The 16,039-nt window shown below is 42.1% G+C and overlaps 1 protein-coding gene and 1 long non-coding RNA gene across 2 annotated transcripts; both read right to left on the reverse strand.

The window, feature by feature from the left end:
• Positions 1 to 262: 262 nt before the first annotated feature.
• On the reverse strand, positions 263 to 10,242 carry YWHAH (tyrosine 3-monooxygenase/tryptophan 5-monooxygenase activation protein eta). Its single transcript, XM_030025586.1, has 2 exons — positions 9,795 to 10,242; positions 263 to 1,696 (listed from the first exon to the last, which is right to left on the reverse strand). Exons 1-2 carry the CDS (start codon positions 9,879 to 9,881, stop codon positions 1,040 to 1,042), a joined length of 744 nt encoding a protein of 247 aa, XP_029881446.1. The 5' UTR covers positions 9,882 to 10,242; the 3' UTR covers positions 263 to 1,039.
• On the reverse strand, positions 8,712 to 9,787 carry LOC115345996. Its single transcript, XR_005933116.1, has 2 exons — positions 8,966 to 9,787; positions 8,712 to 8,871 (listed from the first exon to the last, which is right to left on the reverse strand). It is a non-coding gene; the product is annotated as an uncharacterized LOC115345996 (long non-coding RNA).
• Positions 10,243 to 16,039: the final 5,797 nt, after the last annotated feature.

Raw genomic sequence — 16,039 nt, forward strand, 5'->3', positions numbered from 1 at the left:
AATATACCACCTTTGGAAACTCCACTTTAACACAGGTGAGCAGTATCACATTCTAGATGGCTGTGGGTGGTTTTGGTTTTTGTGGGTTTTTTTTTTCTTTAGGGTTTTTTTTTTTCCCTTCTTTGCAGCATACTGGGTTTTTTTGTTTGTTGAGCATGTGATGCAACTTCTCATTAAACTTTTGATTAAATATGTTTTAACCCATCAGTGATGTGTTAGGTAACTCAAGCTCTGCTCTGAACAAAAGACAGGACAGCTTACGTAGAGATAACATCCCCGAAGCAGCATTTTATTTTATTCATTTAATTCCAAAACATTTAATTTAGAAGTCTGGCATCTCAGTCATCCATCTTAACATGGGCTAATATTGACATAGTGTTGTCAGAATACACAGACAACTAAACAGCTAAAGAGTTTACAAAAAATAAATTCATGATTCTTCAAAACAACTGCAAAAGGTTACAAGTATCAAAACTCTTAGGTAGATGCACTGCATTAAAAGAAACTGTGCACATAAGTTAGAGGCAAAAAAAAAAATTGCTACTGAAACTGCACATTTCAAACAGTTTATTGTAAACTGATGAACAGGGTTGTCATTTCACATCAGCTTAACTGTTCTCATTGAAAAAATTTGGGGTGGCTAATTTACTTTGCATGCACAAAATGTACTGCTTAACAGAACTGTCAGCTCATTTCAAATGGAAAAAAATTTAACTGGAATATAATTATCTTCAATCACTTTCCATTATTCTTTCCCATATTTTCCAATCAACAGGCAAACTAAAAATGCCTCCTTTACTATGCACCTTTCTGCACTGCTCAAGTGCAACTAAGATAAATAGGGCCAATAAACCAATCAATCCATCAATGCCCACGAAGACTCATCTGAAACTGCTTCTTGATAAAGTGGACAGCAGATCTGAACAGCTGTACAATACAGATATGCTTAGCACTAGATATTTAGTGTGACTGTGGCAAGGAAATATTGGTGATGATGGGGATGGTGAAGTGGATGAAAGAGGGATCAGAGGAAAGCTCTTTAATTATTGCCCTCTCCTGCTTCTTCATCTTGCTGATCACTCGTCCACAGAGTGAGGTTGTCTCGAAGTAACTGCATGATGAGAGTGGAGTCCTTGTAGGAATCCTCATTTAGTGTGTCCAGCTCTGCTATGGCATCATCAAAGGCTTGTTTGGCTAAAAGGCAGGCCTGCTCAGGAGCATTCTGGATTTCGTAGTAGAACACTGAGAAATTGAGTGCCAGCCCAAGCCTAATTGGGTGAGTGGGCTGCATGTGCTCTTTGCTGATTTCAAAAGCCTCTTTATAGGCAGCTTCTGAGGCTTCCACAACACTGTTCTTCTTCTCTCCAGCAGCAACTTCTGCCAAATAGCGGTAGTAATCCCCTTTCATTTTCAGATAAAAGACCTTGCTCTCATACTGGAAGTCATTGCAGTTCTTGATCAAGTATTTATCTAGGAGAGCCAAAACATCATTGCAGACTGTCTCAAGCTCCTTTTCTATCTTCTCCCTATAGGCTTTAACCTTCTCCAGCTTCTTCTCATTCCCATCTGCCATAGTCTTCTGCTCTATGCTGCTGATGACACGCCAGGAAGATCGTCTAGCTCCAACTACATTCTTGTAGGCTACAGACAGGAGGTTTCTATCCTCATTCGAGAGAGGCTCATTCAGCTCAGTTACCTGAAAATACAGACAAAGATCAAATTTAAAGGGTTTGTCTTAGAGAAGAGCACGCAAACTTCCTTCAATACTTCCACCATTAAGTGCAAGATTCAAAACTCCTTCTAGATCCCAAAATTCCTCCTAGACAGGAGTAACTTTGCAATGTTGAAAGTTTAAAACTGTTTCTGCAGCCAAGACTTAAATGAGTGAAAACCCCACAGTTCTGTTGTATCAGAATGGGTATTTAGAAGCCATTGCAAAGCACATTCACTGAACAAAAGTGAGTCAGGCTTGTGTAATGGAGAAGCATTCACAGAAGGAAGGCTCAGGTTTTTTAGGAAGTCTGCTGTAATTATGCAGACTAAACACTTAGTGATGAATTTAAATGTACCTAGAATACCAGTTTTATGAATCTGGAACACAGCACAAACACTGGAAACTGGTGCAGTTCTTGCCTTTCTTTCCCCTGCTGCTTTCTTTCATTCAACAGCAGAGATGGGAGCGCTGTAGTCATTATGATTAAGGTCTGCATAGTACAAATGGAATTAGTGTTTCATAGTATTTTTCAGTCACTTAGTGAGCAATTATACAGTGTAATACAAAAGTTATCCTGATTTCTGCTAACTGGTGACTGCAGACAAATTTCAGGGATAGGACGTGAAAGCAACTGCAGAGAAATAAAACAGCAAATCGAGAAAAAAAGCCATGATCAAGTCCAAATTCCTACTACAAAAAGCTGAGATAGAGCAAGGATAATACTTCTAATACTGTATTTAGGCCTATTTCACTTGCTGTGTTAATTTAGGGAATAAAACCTATCAGACTTCTAGTCACTTTAAGTTGTTCTACTTCTGCAAATTTACAAACATGAAATTAAACTCACAGGAATTAGGATGAAAAATGTAACTCCACCACTTTTAAGTGTACTGCATTAACAGCATTAAAAGAAGTCACTAGAATTCTAAGGATACATACTTTGGTGTGAGAGTAAACTTGTCCTTGCTCAGACACTGCCAAAATCATTAACTATTTCTTTTAAAATGTGCATATTTACACTGCTTGACAGGCATCAGAAGGTTCACAACCAAATACTTACATACTACAAATAATCAAGTCACAAATATTTACACTATTCTGAGACTGCTGGTGCAGCCAGTGAACCATCCAATAAATGTGCATTGTTCCAAGTCTAAAAAATAATTTCTATGAATTATAACTGTTACATTAAGAGAGAGCTTACTTTCAAATTTAGGTTTTGCTCTTAAAATATTCTAAGTCAATTAGTTTTATCTCCAAAATGCCTTTTCCCCACAGCTCAGGAACCCAAACTCCCAAAAGACGCTGCTGGCCTAATACAATTAGAGACAATCTACAGAGGGTGAAATGCACAGGAATCAACTTTAATGACATCTTCATAACCTTCCTCACAGCTTCCAATCATCCTTCCAACAATCCCTTCGTCAACAATCTCTACTATGACCCACCTATATCGTCTTCTCTAGTATTAACTCCCTCAAGGTGTAAAGGCTAAGAGCTTTTTATTCCCTACAATCTATTAGGACAGCACTTTCTCTTACAAAAATAAAGAAATCCACCAAAGAAGATTAATAATCACTTGGTCATTCCTGCACTCCTGGAGGACTTAGCTCGAAAGTTCACTGCAAGTTCTCAAACACAGTGGTTGATCTAAAGGAGTCAGAAATGTTTTGCTAAAACTTAAACTTATCATTTAACCACACAAATAAATCAATTTTTTCCCCACTTGCCTTCATTATCTTTACAGTATTAAAAAAAAAAAAAAAAAAAGTGATCTGTTAATATACTACTGAGCTATATTACCCACAAAAATAACAACCGAGTATGGAAAAGCACACAAGACACAAAAATAACTGACAATGAGACTTAGTGGGACAGGACAATGGTAACAGAAATACCACCTCTTGGCTTTGCAGTCCAGACTCCATACAAAAGAAATTAAAGCTACAAGAAGACTGCAACCACAATTATCCTAGTTCTTCACCTCATACATCATCGCCTCCATTTTTCATCTCATCCTCCACTTACCACCTCTGTTCTTTACCCTCAGCTAACTGCTACCTTCATGTTCATCCCTTTCTCTCTGCTTCAAACTAAATATCCTGCTGTATGCTGGTATTTAAGTATTCAATAACTAAAAAAAAGATATGCCGTCATCCTAAACCTTGTTATAATTATTTCTTCTACCTCCTTATGACTAATATAAACTTTTAGAGACAGGTGTCTTCTGTGTATTCAAAACACCAAAATGGCCTTTTACAGTACATAACAAATGTCCTGGGAACGACCAAAAATTTTTTGAGTACTAAACCTGAATTTTTCACTATGCTATATAGCTGGTGTATTTACTTAAGGGGAGATAAATTAATCAGTTTTCAAATTTCATCCAGTTTGTCACAAGAGACAAAATACAGGAATACCACTAGCCTTGAAAGAATATTCCAGGGTTTTTTTCTGGTCTATTGTCTCTCTTCTGGTGTTATTAATTTTTAGCTGCAGAAAATGCATCACAACACCCACCCTGAAAAAGATTTATAAAGTCTACTTGCACAGGAGCCATTGCAATTGCAGATAACCTACACCTGAAAAGCCCTCCCACCTTCCCTAATCACAACCAAAATTCAATGCAAGTGTTGCTAAACAGCATATTTGCAGAAATTTCTGAAGTTCACATTAATAGAGGGAGGATCTTGTAAAGTCTAGCATGAACTCTGGTAATCTTGGCTGGTTTTTACTCAACATTCAGTATTAAAAGTAGGTCTACAGTACAATCTAAAATGCAGTGTAACCTTTGGAAGCATCTTCATACTATATTTAGACCAGCAAGTTAAGGTTTAGCTGTTGCATCAGCTTGGGCTGAGTAAGTTTGCTAAAACTCTCAATAAGCACCAGACTAACCGAATGTATCCTAACATAGCAAGATTGAGAAATAGCAGGGAATACTCAAGATGCATTCACATAAAGCACAACAAAAAAAGCCCAGGAAAAAAGCCATCTCTCAGGACTAACTGCAGAACAGTTGTTAATGCGTGGAAAAAGAATGTTAACCTCTTAATCAAAACATGAAAGTATCTAAGAGATAAGATTAAAGAACTTAATTAAGAGACTATTCCAGATCATCACTAGACTGCTGTATAATTTAATTCCCCCGACTGACTTAAACTCACCTTGAAACCATTCCTTAAAGTAAAAAGGAAAAATTAACAGAGAAGCTAATTCAACATGTTTAGGAGACATTTACTAGCTTTAAGTTGTATCAGAAGTTACTGAAGTATCTTGGAGACTCAGCAACTACCATCGGCTCAAGTCCGTGGCAAATTATTCCCCATCCTAGATAAAAAATGCTGATACTCTATGTAGATGTATCTAAAAATCACATCTACCTCCCTGGTGTAACAGCTATATTACAAGAAACTAGACTCAAAAGAAAGCATGTGACTTTTATGGAGCTATCTACTCTTTTATCTATTTCCGATACATTAGCAAAGTAGATAAAAACAGACGTGTTTCTCTTCACATGTGGGGACGATGTAGAGAAAAAGAAAATTTGAAATGCTGAAGGAAATGTATTTCTTCCTATCTTCCATTCTACCTATAGCCTTTCCTTAACAGAAAAGATCTTGGACTGCAATAATTTACTTTCACATTTTAGACGTAGACATACTTTCTTATAATGGCCGTTAGGAAAAACAGAAGCACTTAAAAGATGAAAATCCATTTGTAGTATGACTTCAATGCAGCATTTACTTACTCAGATGTTACTCTATACTTTCCTTACGTTAACACCCCCCTCTCTCTCACACCTAAGTTTGGAGTTATTTTCAGTCCTGAGCCAGATGATGCAGTTGAACACACAGGCTATGATCTGCTAGCAGTTTTCATTCAGACTGACAGTCTGCTTTTTGTACCAAGAATACAAGATATAAGAGACAATACTGTATCAGCTCATCGGCCACACCAAGCTGAGTTACTTTCACATGGAAAACACACCAAACTGAAGGTTCCACAACTGATAGCAGATCTATGATGCACTGTCGGATTACCTAGTAGAATTTGACCCAGGTCAATTGAATGTGTGTGATTATACTTCTGTTTTGTTAGCCAGAGCATGTAAGTCACAGCTAGGGCCAGTTCTTAGCGAACTGCTGCAAAAATGACTGTACCCGAGCCAGTATAAAGTCAGGTTTAATTATTAAAACTCTCCTGATACAAAGTTATACAGTTCATAATTTTTGAACAAATAGAAACCAGACTAATGAATTTAAACCAGATCAGTTTCTTGCATCATGTGGCTTCAGTGTTTTATATCAAGCATTGGAAGTTCTAGAGCTAGATTTACTGTATAAAACCACAGTAAGGAAGTAATCTCACAGCGGTGGAGGATATTGTTTACATTAAAGGCATCTCATTCCCCCTCCTACACACACATACTTCATTAACCCAAAACCAGACACTGATGTGAAGAACTTGGTGATACAATACTAAAAATATGGAACACCCCAAATTTTTGAGTCCCTTTATGTACACAGATAAAGCCTACAAATTAAACTAGAACCTCAGGCTATTTTGCTTAAAAAACTTTAGAGCATTCCAAGACTTAAATTTATTTCATGCTGAGTATTATTTCACACAAAACTAATTTTAAAATTAAACATCTCACATAACTCAGATTCATCTCACCAATTTTAAAGTGTAAATTACTCTCTACCCATTATGTAGCTATACTAGAAAAGCAACATAAATTAAGAGGTCCTAAGCACTACGTATTAGGATTAATACTGTCTGAAATACTACAGTTTTATACAGCTAAAACGTTTAACCTATTTCTGGAATGATCTAAAACCAAAGGTACCCAATGCTGTATTCTCAAGATGCTAGAGTGTGTGATCCATCAAGCGAGAACCTTTAACGCTTACACTAAAAGCATATCTTTCCCCAGTGTGTTGAGAAGTCATTTATTACCTACCATGTAGGGTTATTTCAAATAGTTGGAATCTTGGAGCAGCATTTAATGCAATAAGAATGCCACACCCCTTAGAAGAATGCCATTTAGTAGAGGCACATTTACATATGATTGTATTTTCTATTAAAATAATTTTGGCTAGAAAAAAGTAAACTAAACTCATTAATTTATAAGAGCAAACTAAGTGAAAGTTTCATTTTCCTCTCCTGTCTACGCATTATAATCCAAAATAGTAGAATTCTTCCAAGAAAAATTTTAAAAGCAACAAAACCCCCAAACATATTGTTGAGCAGTAGTTTCCTTATTTAAGCTACAACTGCTACTTCCATATGGCTTTTCTTTAAAAGGAGGAGCTGATAGGACTGAAAAATTAGTGTTTTTCCAGCTTTATACTGACAACTGAAATGGCAGTTTTGTCATACTTTTTCTTCCTTCAGCGTCAGTCTCAAAAATCATGCTTTGGCTAAAGTCATCTTTGTTACTTTATGTTTTAGGAGTAACCATCAGGCTGTTGGCTATATTGTGTATTGTAAAAGTTTGGTGATAAATACCTAGAACGGAAATTAATCATCCAGATTTCTATTTACACTGGAAGCACACTAGTTTCATATAGCACCTTTGAAAACCATCAGATATGTTATATTCAGAGATTTTTAAAAAAATTTTTAAAGAAACTTTTCAAATCAAGATATCCTGCTTTGAGAATAGATACCCGAGTTAGAACACTGATTTCCTGTTGAAGGAAGTCTAACATCTCTGAGTGCAAGAAGATTATTTGAATATTATTCTATAGGGATAAAAATTTCTCTTAATAGCTGTTACGTACAATCACTGAAATAGAAGGAAATATTAGCTGTGTCAGAACAGACAGCCCACATAACAACGTTTCATAGGAGCTTATGCTCAGACCTACAAAATCAAGTTCAAACACTGAAGAGCATTCTGGAAATTACCATCTTAGAGTGAACACCCGTGAAAGCCAAGTAACCAAGAGAATGCTACATTATAGGCATGCAACAGTGTATGAACAGCTTAAAATAAGGAAACTGTTGCCTTTAAAATTCGGCTTTACTTTTTGTATTTTTAAAGTATCTATAATGTAACATTTCATAAATGCCCAATACTCTGCTCCTTCACAAGGTGTTCTCAAGCTCCCAATTAAAGGAGCTCATCACTATACAACTTATTTGAGAGCAAAAGTAGCATTACAGATGAGAAAACTGTGACTCTAAGATGAATGAAAATTGCATAGTAATTAGGACAGTTTAAAGAGACAACTGGACATACACACTAGTTATATATACTTTATTTACATATTTCCTGAAGCATAGCAACTGTGTTCTGTTTGTTTCACACATGTTCAGGGAGCCATACATACACTATAGTTCAGCAATAGTTGAAAAAATAAAAAGCTATCTAGAAACTACAGATAGAAACACAGCCTTCTAGAGCAGCAGTGGATTTCAGTGGTTTCTCAGTTTCATCTTTTAGAATTAGCAATTGAAAGATTTGAGACAGAAACAGAGCTGTTACTGCAACATTATACTCATCGAGAATTCTAGCTATATCATTAAAATACAGCTTATTTTAAATGTCTAATGCCTCCGATACTGAGATACTCAATAAGTATTGGCACTTTAGAACTGGATTGGTTGTAGTATTTATTATGACACAAAAGCAAAAGTGAACAAGAGCAGCAAAATTTAAGTGTCTTTTTACTGCCCTCATTTAAGGGATGTGACATACATCACAGCCCCTGAACACAACTAAGTGGATTGATTCTTACAACAAAAACGTGAACTCCAATTGAAGCTGCTCTTTCAAACTAAAATAATCTTGTGTCTTTAAACAGCAGTACTCTCAAGGGAAACTTGATTCCTCTTGGGGCCTTTGGTGTTCACAAAGGACAGATCGGCAAGAACAATTGTAATCAGATACAGCAAAGACACTGCTAAGCATTTACTGGCGTTAACATTACCCTTAAAATTCAGATTATACAAATACTGTTTTAAAAAAGGGACTAGACATAGTAAGTTTGATCATTCTGCAATTTTATTATGTATCAGTACAGACAGGTCAGTACAAGTAATTTTCATTGCTTGGTTCTGAAAGGAGCCGAGTTGCAACTGTAACTTATTGTTTAAACACATGTCAGTATTCAACTGGATAAGGAACACACTGAGAATTTGTTGCCCTACAAAGAAAAGGCAAAAAGGCAACGTTAAAGCTTGGGAAACGCTCTCTGTGCACTGGGTAGCTGTTATACCCGGATGCAACTACCATACCACCTTTGAGTCAGAGCGCTGATGTCTGTGGGTGAGGCCTCTATTCGTGCCTTTTAACGCGAGGCAAAAGAAACGTCTAGAAAAGGAAGGGGCTCCTCTTGCCGTGCGCCGTTTCCCCAGACACCCCCCGCCCCCCCGGCCACCCCACCCGACCAGCACCCCCAACCGCTTGCGTGTCCCAGACTCCCCTAGAAGGGGAGACGCACCCCAAGGTCAAACCCGTCATCCCCACCGCTGGCCCCTAAGAAGCCGGGGGGGGGGGGGCGGTGCGCGAGGACGGACCCCATCTCGAGCAGGGGCCAGAGAAAGAATCCACTGCGTTCCCGCCGCGACGAGGAGAGAGGCGGGCAGTATTCAAACTGCTGCACTGCGCGCCGGATTGGCGGGGGTGGGGGAGAGAGGCGAGAGGAGGGCATGGGGACAGCCACACCTCCAGGGCAGGGACAGCCAAGGGAGCGGGAGGGCTGCAAGGGAGTCGTTATACGAGAGAATGAAGGAAAACGAGGAAGGAAGAAAATAAATTTGAAAAGAAAAGGGGGATCGAGGTCCGGTTGGGACCGGCTACTGGCCGCCTCGTCTCTCCCCGAGGCAGGTAGTAACGGGCACCGCCCCGCACGGCGGCGAGGTGGTCCTGGCGGGATGGTCTGGCTCTTGCTCCCGCCCTCCTTTCTTCACCGCGACGGGTGGGACCTGGCGGCTCGCATCCTCCCCGGGACCCAACTCCGCCTCGGACCAGCCCGGACTTCCTTTCCCTCCCTCCCCCGCCACCACCCAACCTACACACTCCTCCCCGGGTACGACCCACGGCCGCCACGCTACCAGCCCCACTCACCGACTTCATGGCCGAGGCCATGTCGTCGTATCTCTCCGCCTGCTCGGCCAGGCGGGCTCGCTGCAGCAGCTGCTCTCGGTCCCCCATAGCCGCTTCCGTGGTGGCTGCTGGGCTGGGCACTCTGCGCCCCTCGGAGAGAGAGGAAGGGGGGGGCGGGGATCTGCGCCTCGAAACGCGCGGGCGGTGCGAGTAGGGAACCTAAACGGAGCCGCCACCTCACGCTCGCCCCGCTCGCTCGCTCTCTCCCTCAGCGACCGTTGGGCTCGCCTCAGCCGCCGCTCACCCGCCGGCCGCGCGTGCCAGGCGACGGTTGGCGCCTCGCGCTCACGGACCGCAGCAGGGCGGGCAACCGCGCGCTCGCTGCGTCCCCTCCGCGGCGTGTGCAGCTCGCGCCTCTCCTCTCCAGCCCGGCTCGGAGCCTCGCGCTGCTGCCGCCGCCTGCGCCTGCGCGCTAGGAAGGCAACGAGGGGGCGGAGTTGAGGGGACTGCAGGGGAGGGGAGGGGGCGCTGCTCCCCCGCGTTCTATTTCTAGGTGACGTCACTTGCTATAAATAGCTATCCCGGGGCGCCGGCTGGGGGGAGGCGCATGCGCGCTGCGAGTGCTGCATTTTACTGCTGCAAAGGTGGAGGTGGGCGGTGGGCGCGGGCATTGCGGAGCCGGGCCGGGCCGGGGCTGCTCCCCCGCGCCCCGCCGGACGTGAAAACGCCTCAGGACGGGCCCCGCCGCCGTCCGCCGCCTCGCTTCCCCCGCCTGCGTCCGGTGACACGGCGGGGAGCCGCCGGCACCGACCCCCGGAGGCGCCTCGCCCAGGGAAGCCGGCGGAGCCCGGCTGCCGCGCGGGTTGCGCTCGGCGTGGAAGGACGCACCGCCTTCACGTGTCCGACCCTGCTCTGCGCCATTACGGCTTTGTGCTACCGCGGCCTTCCAGCGCCAGCTTTGTCCTGCAGTATTGACACAGTTGTGCCTCCTTCCAGCGAAATAAGTGCATCTCGTATCCCAGCTGCTCCGAAACGTTCCTACCGGTGGGGGTGGTAGGCACGGACCAGTTCGGCTACCTCGCCTAAGAGATGCACCTACATTCAATTTTACTACCTGTTTTAATTTGTAACAGTCGAGCTCCTCTTTCATAAATTGACAGGGCACCAGCCTTGCCTAAAAATCATCTCAAAGGAAAAGCATTGCACAAATGACACCGCTGCTGCCGGTGGCTGCATCCACGTTACTCCTCTTTTACGATAAATCGGAGATTAACTTTTTCTGTTCAACCCACAGCCAGCGTTTAAACACCTCTGGACGTACAGGGAGCTGCTGTACATCTGAGTGAACGACTTGCTCACCGTCAGACAGTTCAGCGTCAGGGCCGCTGACCACAGCACGTGTATCAATTTAAGCTCACATCTGCTCTCACCCCCGAAGAACACACCGGAGGCCGGGCCGAGGCCGGTCTCACTCATGACACACACTGTTCTCCCACTACCCTCAGGCTCCTGCACTGCTGCCATCCACTAAATCCAGTCCATTGTGTCAGCCAAAAGATTTCAGCCTTAACTCTGACATTGCTGGCTTTTGTGCATTAAGCCCTAACATCATTTAAAATGAACACTGCATTTAGCTTTAAAAGGGAATAGATGAATATTGCTAATTTTTTTGAAGGACATAAATAAATATTATGACAAGAATAAATGGTAATTATCCATAATAAATCATGAAAGATAAAAATTACATGTAGCAAGTTACAAACTGATTGCCGGAACATTCAGGAAACAGCTCTTTGCAGTACTGTGAAGCACACAGTTGTACGTACACACCGGCAAGCTGAACGGTGCCTCCTTCCTAACGGGATTTTATTTTCATTGTTTCTGAGAGAAGTCAGTGACACATAAAATCTTAACAGAATGGATCCCAAGTATTAGTCTAATTCATTACCATCGTTAATGCAAAACTCATACTGATTTTACCTAGGATAAAGTTTTATCTATAGACAGCAGGAACATGCTCTTGAAAAGGTACGACTCAATGTAAAAATACAGATTTTAATGTATCTAGCACTTATGCAAGACTAGTGAGAGACGAGCCGACCCAAAATGCCCAATGCAATTCTCCAGTTTGGAAACTGCAGTTGTAGTAACCGCTTAGTAGGGATTAGTCAGTCTGCAAAGTGTTCCAATGCTTCTGAAAGTTTTTTAGGGTCTACTAAAAGCTTTCTAGTCTCGTACAGCAGTTCTCCCAAGGGAAAGAGATTACGAAGTATTTTTAAAACCAGTTATTCACCCACTGAACCAGACAATCTGCATTAATTAATCTGCCAAATATATGTGGGTATATTTACACACGCACAAAAAAATTCTCATTAAATGCTTTTGGTTTTTTTAATTGAAGCTTCTGTATAACGGCTATTTCTCAGCCTAAAGCATCTCAAAAATTCTTAACCTTGAATCTGCAAGGTGATATGTACCCTCATTGCTCTAAAATCAGATACCTATCTAAATCCAACAGTTGCAAGGAAAAGTGCTAAAATAAGTCAACCTTGTATGCAGCATTTGTACAGTCCAACTGCAACCTAAAGAAAGTAAAGACATTGCATTTCACACATACAAGGTCTGTGGGAGAGTACCTATATTCTCCTGTGCGTACAGTGCCTAGTGCTCTCGATCTTCAGCCATAACAGTGGCTCCACGGATCTACAGAGGTACAAATAAAAGGAAATTAGAGCTCAAACAATGAGTTTAATTCTGCTACAATATTTATAAGCCAAGTTACAATGTCTTAAAAATAAAAATGGAAAGGAAATGGAAATTTCAGCAGACCTTTTACTAGAGTGCTGAATGGGGTGCAAAACACTGCCTAACTGTGGTTCCCCTGCCGAGCTCAGATGCCAGGCATCACGCTTGACGTTACAGAGCTCCGCGATTCCCAGCAAAGCTCAGGCAGGAGCTCAGAAATGCTGCTCTCATGAGGCAGGACTGAGAGTTGTTGGCAAAGTGACCACACCCAGCAAGAATTTGTAGATGGAGAAACTTATGGTACTGAAAATTGCACTATGACCTAAGGCAGTGGCTCTGCTCCGCAGGCATATCTGGTTATTGGACAGGACCGATGTTCCACAAATAGCTTCCTCCTGAAATGCCATTCTAGTTCACTGTTCTGCTCCACACAGGGGGACTGGGGACACCAAAGCGGTCTCAGAGGACGTCTCCCCAGTGCTGACGCTTAGCTGAGGAGCCAGAAGGTACACTGGCGAAGAGGAAATACCACAAGGAAACTACCCCATGCCATTCCCAGCCTTTCCCCATGGCGGGGAAAAAAAGCCTTTCCCCCTTTAGCTGTCCTGGTAGCAGTGAGGGATCACACACCTTTTGCAGCACTCTTCCTGAGACTTACGGAACTAAAGCAGTGGCACTACAAAGTCCCTGCCACTAACATCCTCCTCATCCATGGAGCAAACGATCTTCCCTCCCTTTTCTGCAGCAAGGAAATGTTTTATTTAGGGAGCTGCTAAATGATAGAAGTCTTGGGGACAAGACACTGAAAAAGAGAGAGAGAACAGAAGCAACTACCAATCGATGGGGGAGGTTAAGCAGCTTCCACATCACAGCAAAAGAAGTAGAGATGAGTATGCTAGAGAAAGAGAGATGGAGAGTCTGTGGGCATCTGATCTTGGAAATACTGTGACTGGCACTTACATGGGGCACAATGCTCAGATAGTGCTGTAAGGACAGGTTCTTTCGCAGGCTTAGGACTATCTATAATTTTTGTTGTTAGAATCCTGGCAGCACATCCCCCCAGTAAAGTGAGATAAATGCACATCAGGGAGGAAAGGTGGTGTAACCAATGACATGATCAGAGCACGAGATAGGAGTGGGTGTAGCTGAAGTGTGATGATTCTTTCCCAAACCACGAGGGACTATAATTTCAATGATATATTTCTAGCCAAACCATACACCACAGTTTAACGAGCAACAGAACCCTCTAGGCTGTCACAGTGTGTGTGAAAATATTCTACTCTGTCATATTTCAATTTCATATTAATCTTGAATCATTCTCACAGAACCTCCCTCATAACTCAAAGGTAAAACCTAGAATGAAGGGAAAAAGATTATACTGCCTGAGTGCTGCTCAGAAGCAGTAGGGTTCATGCTGTGAATTGTGGTAAAGTACATTGTATATCTATCTATTCACCAACATGGGAATATCTTCAAAACAAAAGGGCAGTCATTTGTACAAAACTTATGAAGCTCTTGCTCCCTCATGGGAAAGGTTAGGTCCATATGCTGAAACCTATTTGGGATCACTGCAGTATATTTAATACCACTCAGCATTCACACACAGTAGCCTTTTGCATGTTCAAAATCCTGTGCAGACATGAGTTGATAAATCCCCAGAACTCTCTGGCAAAATGTGCTATTTTCAAGCACTTGCTCATTTCAGAGTCCAGTGAAGAATAAGTACTATGTCTGAATAAAAGATTATGGCAGTATTTTTACTTGCCAGAATGATTCAGGGATATGCACAGGAGGTTGTGAAGCATGCTCAGTTGTGGGGGTTTCTTTAAGTGGCAAGAACACAGTAGCTAATTGAAAGCAGCTTTAACTCTTCAGGAGCTGCTTCAGACCACAGTGTTTGCTAGTCCTGCCCAGATATAAGAATGTGTTTTTATTCTGTATGCAATCAAAGGAAAGTAACCAGAATTCACAAGCATAAACAGGAAAACATGAAAAAGCCTGCTTATCAGAAGCTGTCACCAGAGCACCATATTGAAAAAAGAGTCTATGTGTAAGAGGAAAAAAAACCCAACCTACGCTAATACTGAAAGTAAAAAAAAATTTAAAAAAGAACAAAAAAACCTCAATCCTACTAAACTCCAGGGTTTTTCAGAAGTGCTGAGCATTTGCAGTCTACAGATAAGATCAGAATTTAGATGTCCAGCATTTCTGGAACCAGCCCTAAGACACCTCATGCTAGGTGTACACAATTAAGGACTCAGCATCAGCAGACACAGTTAAAAAACAAGCCCGGATCTGTCTTAACAAATGAATTTTTACTGCTCTTCAAACTTTACCAAAATGGATTAGTTTGACTTAGAACTGGATTAAATCCCACTGAAAATGATTGATCTGGAACAATGACCTTTCACTGTAGAACATAACATGAAAGACTTTGGGGATAAGACTAATGAAGTGCAGAGATAAAACAAAATGCCTTTGCCAACATTTTCAAAAGCAGCCTCTTATTCTGGGTGCCCTACTTGAGTTGCTGCATAAGTGCTCATTTCCTCCGAAAATGAGGCCCTGAGCAAGTTGGGCCAGGCATCCAGAACAAGAGACTGCCTGAAAATACTGGCCTTGAAGTTGTACCTCCTAATGTTTGTCCCAAGTGGGCCTCTGATGTGCCCGTTCAGTAACTGTGATAGCTAGTGGAACCGCCAATGGGACTGAAAGCAGGGAAAGCTGCTTCTCATGTCATTAATCCTCTCTAGCACTGTAGTGGATTAGTTCAGAGAAGTTTTTCACCGGCAGCTGCCATGCAGGTCCTCCATACGGCCATTTTTGTACCACACTTCTAATTTAGAACTACCAATTCTGAGCAACAGCTCAGTCTCTGACCTTGTCAGTCTTAGGCCTGTCTGTCAAACTGCCAAGAGGAAAGCTGCCTCTAGCAGCACTGCTGGGAAATACAGCTGCCTGCCTATTGGGAAAGTGTCCCTCTCAGCTCCGACAGCTAAGTAACAGAACTTCTGAAAGTGCTCGTAGACTTCCATCCCCTCTCTGTGATCAATTAACACATGTAAGTACTATTCTTTGGGCTCTTATATGCATTTTGAGATAAAAATGGCTTTCTTTTTTCTATCTAGGGCAAGCTCCTTCCTTTGATAGGCCATGCCATGTTGAGGAGGAAGAATGACAACAGCAGGTACAGCACATTCAGCTCAGGGCAGGTCACCCACATGCTTAGAGTGCTTCTAATTACAGCTCCAAGGAAGAACAACATAAACACATCCAGAGCTTGCTACATATGGTAGGGTAGGGAAACCAGAACATGACTGGATGCAAATCACACCTAGGAAATGAGAACAAGCTAGGACACAAACTGAACAATTCAAATGTTAGCCCAATGTGAATACAGTATGAAGAACTCCATTACGCTGTCCTTCAATGACTAATTCCACCTAGCAGCACAGGCAGAGGAGGCCAAATGCTAAGTAAACATCACTGGCATTCAGCAGAGATTCACTTGATCTCTTCTT

Source organism: Aquila chrysaetos, chromosome 9 (assembly GCF_900496995.4).
Source record: "Aquila chrysaetos chrysaetos chromosome 9, bAquChr1.4, whole genome shotgun sequence".
Taxonomy (NCBI): Eukaryota; Metazoa; Chordata; class Aves; order Accipitriformes; family Accipitridae; genus Aquila; species Aquila chrysaetos.

Excerpts from the sequence above, each read along its gene's own strand:
- YWHAH (XM_030025586.1), bottom strand. The coding sequence starts at position 9,881 with ATGGGGGACCGAGAGCAGCTGCTGCAGCGAGCCCGCCTGGCCGAGCAG. Across the intron at positions 1,697-9,794 it reads TGGCCTCGGCCATGAAGTCG|GTAACTGAGCTGAATGAGCC; the intron begins GTGAGTGGGGCT and ends CTGTATTTTCAG.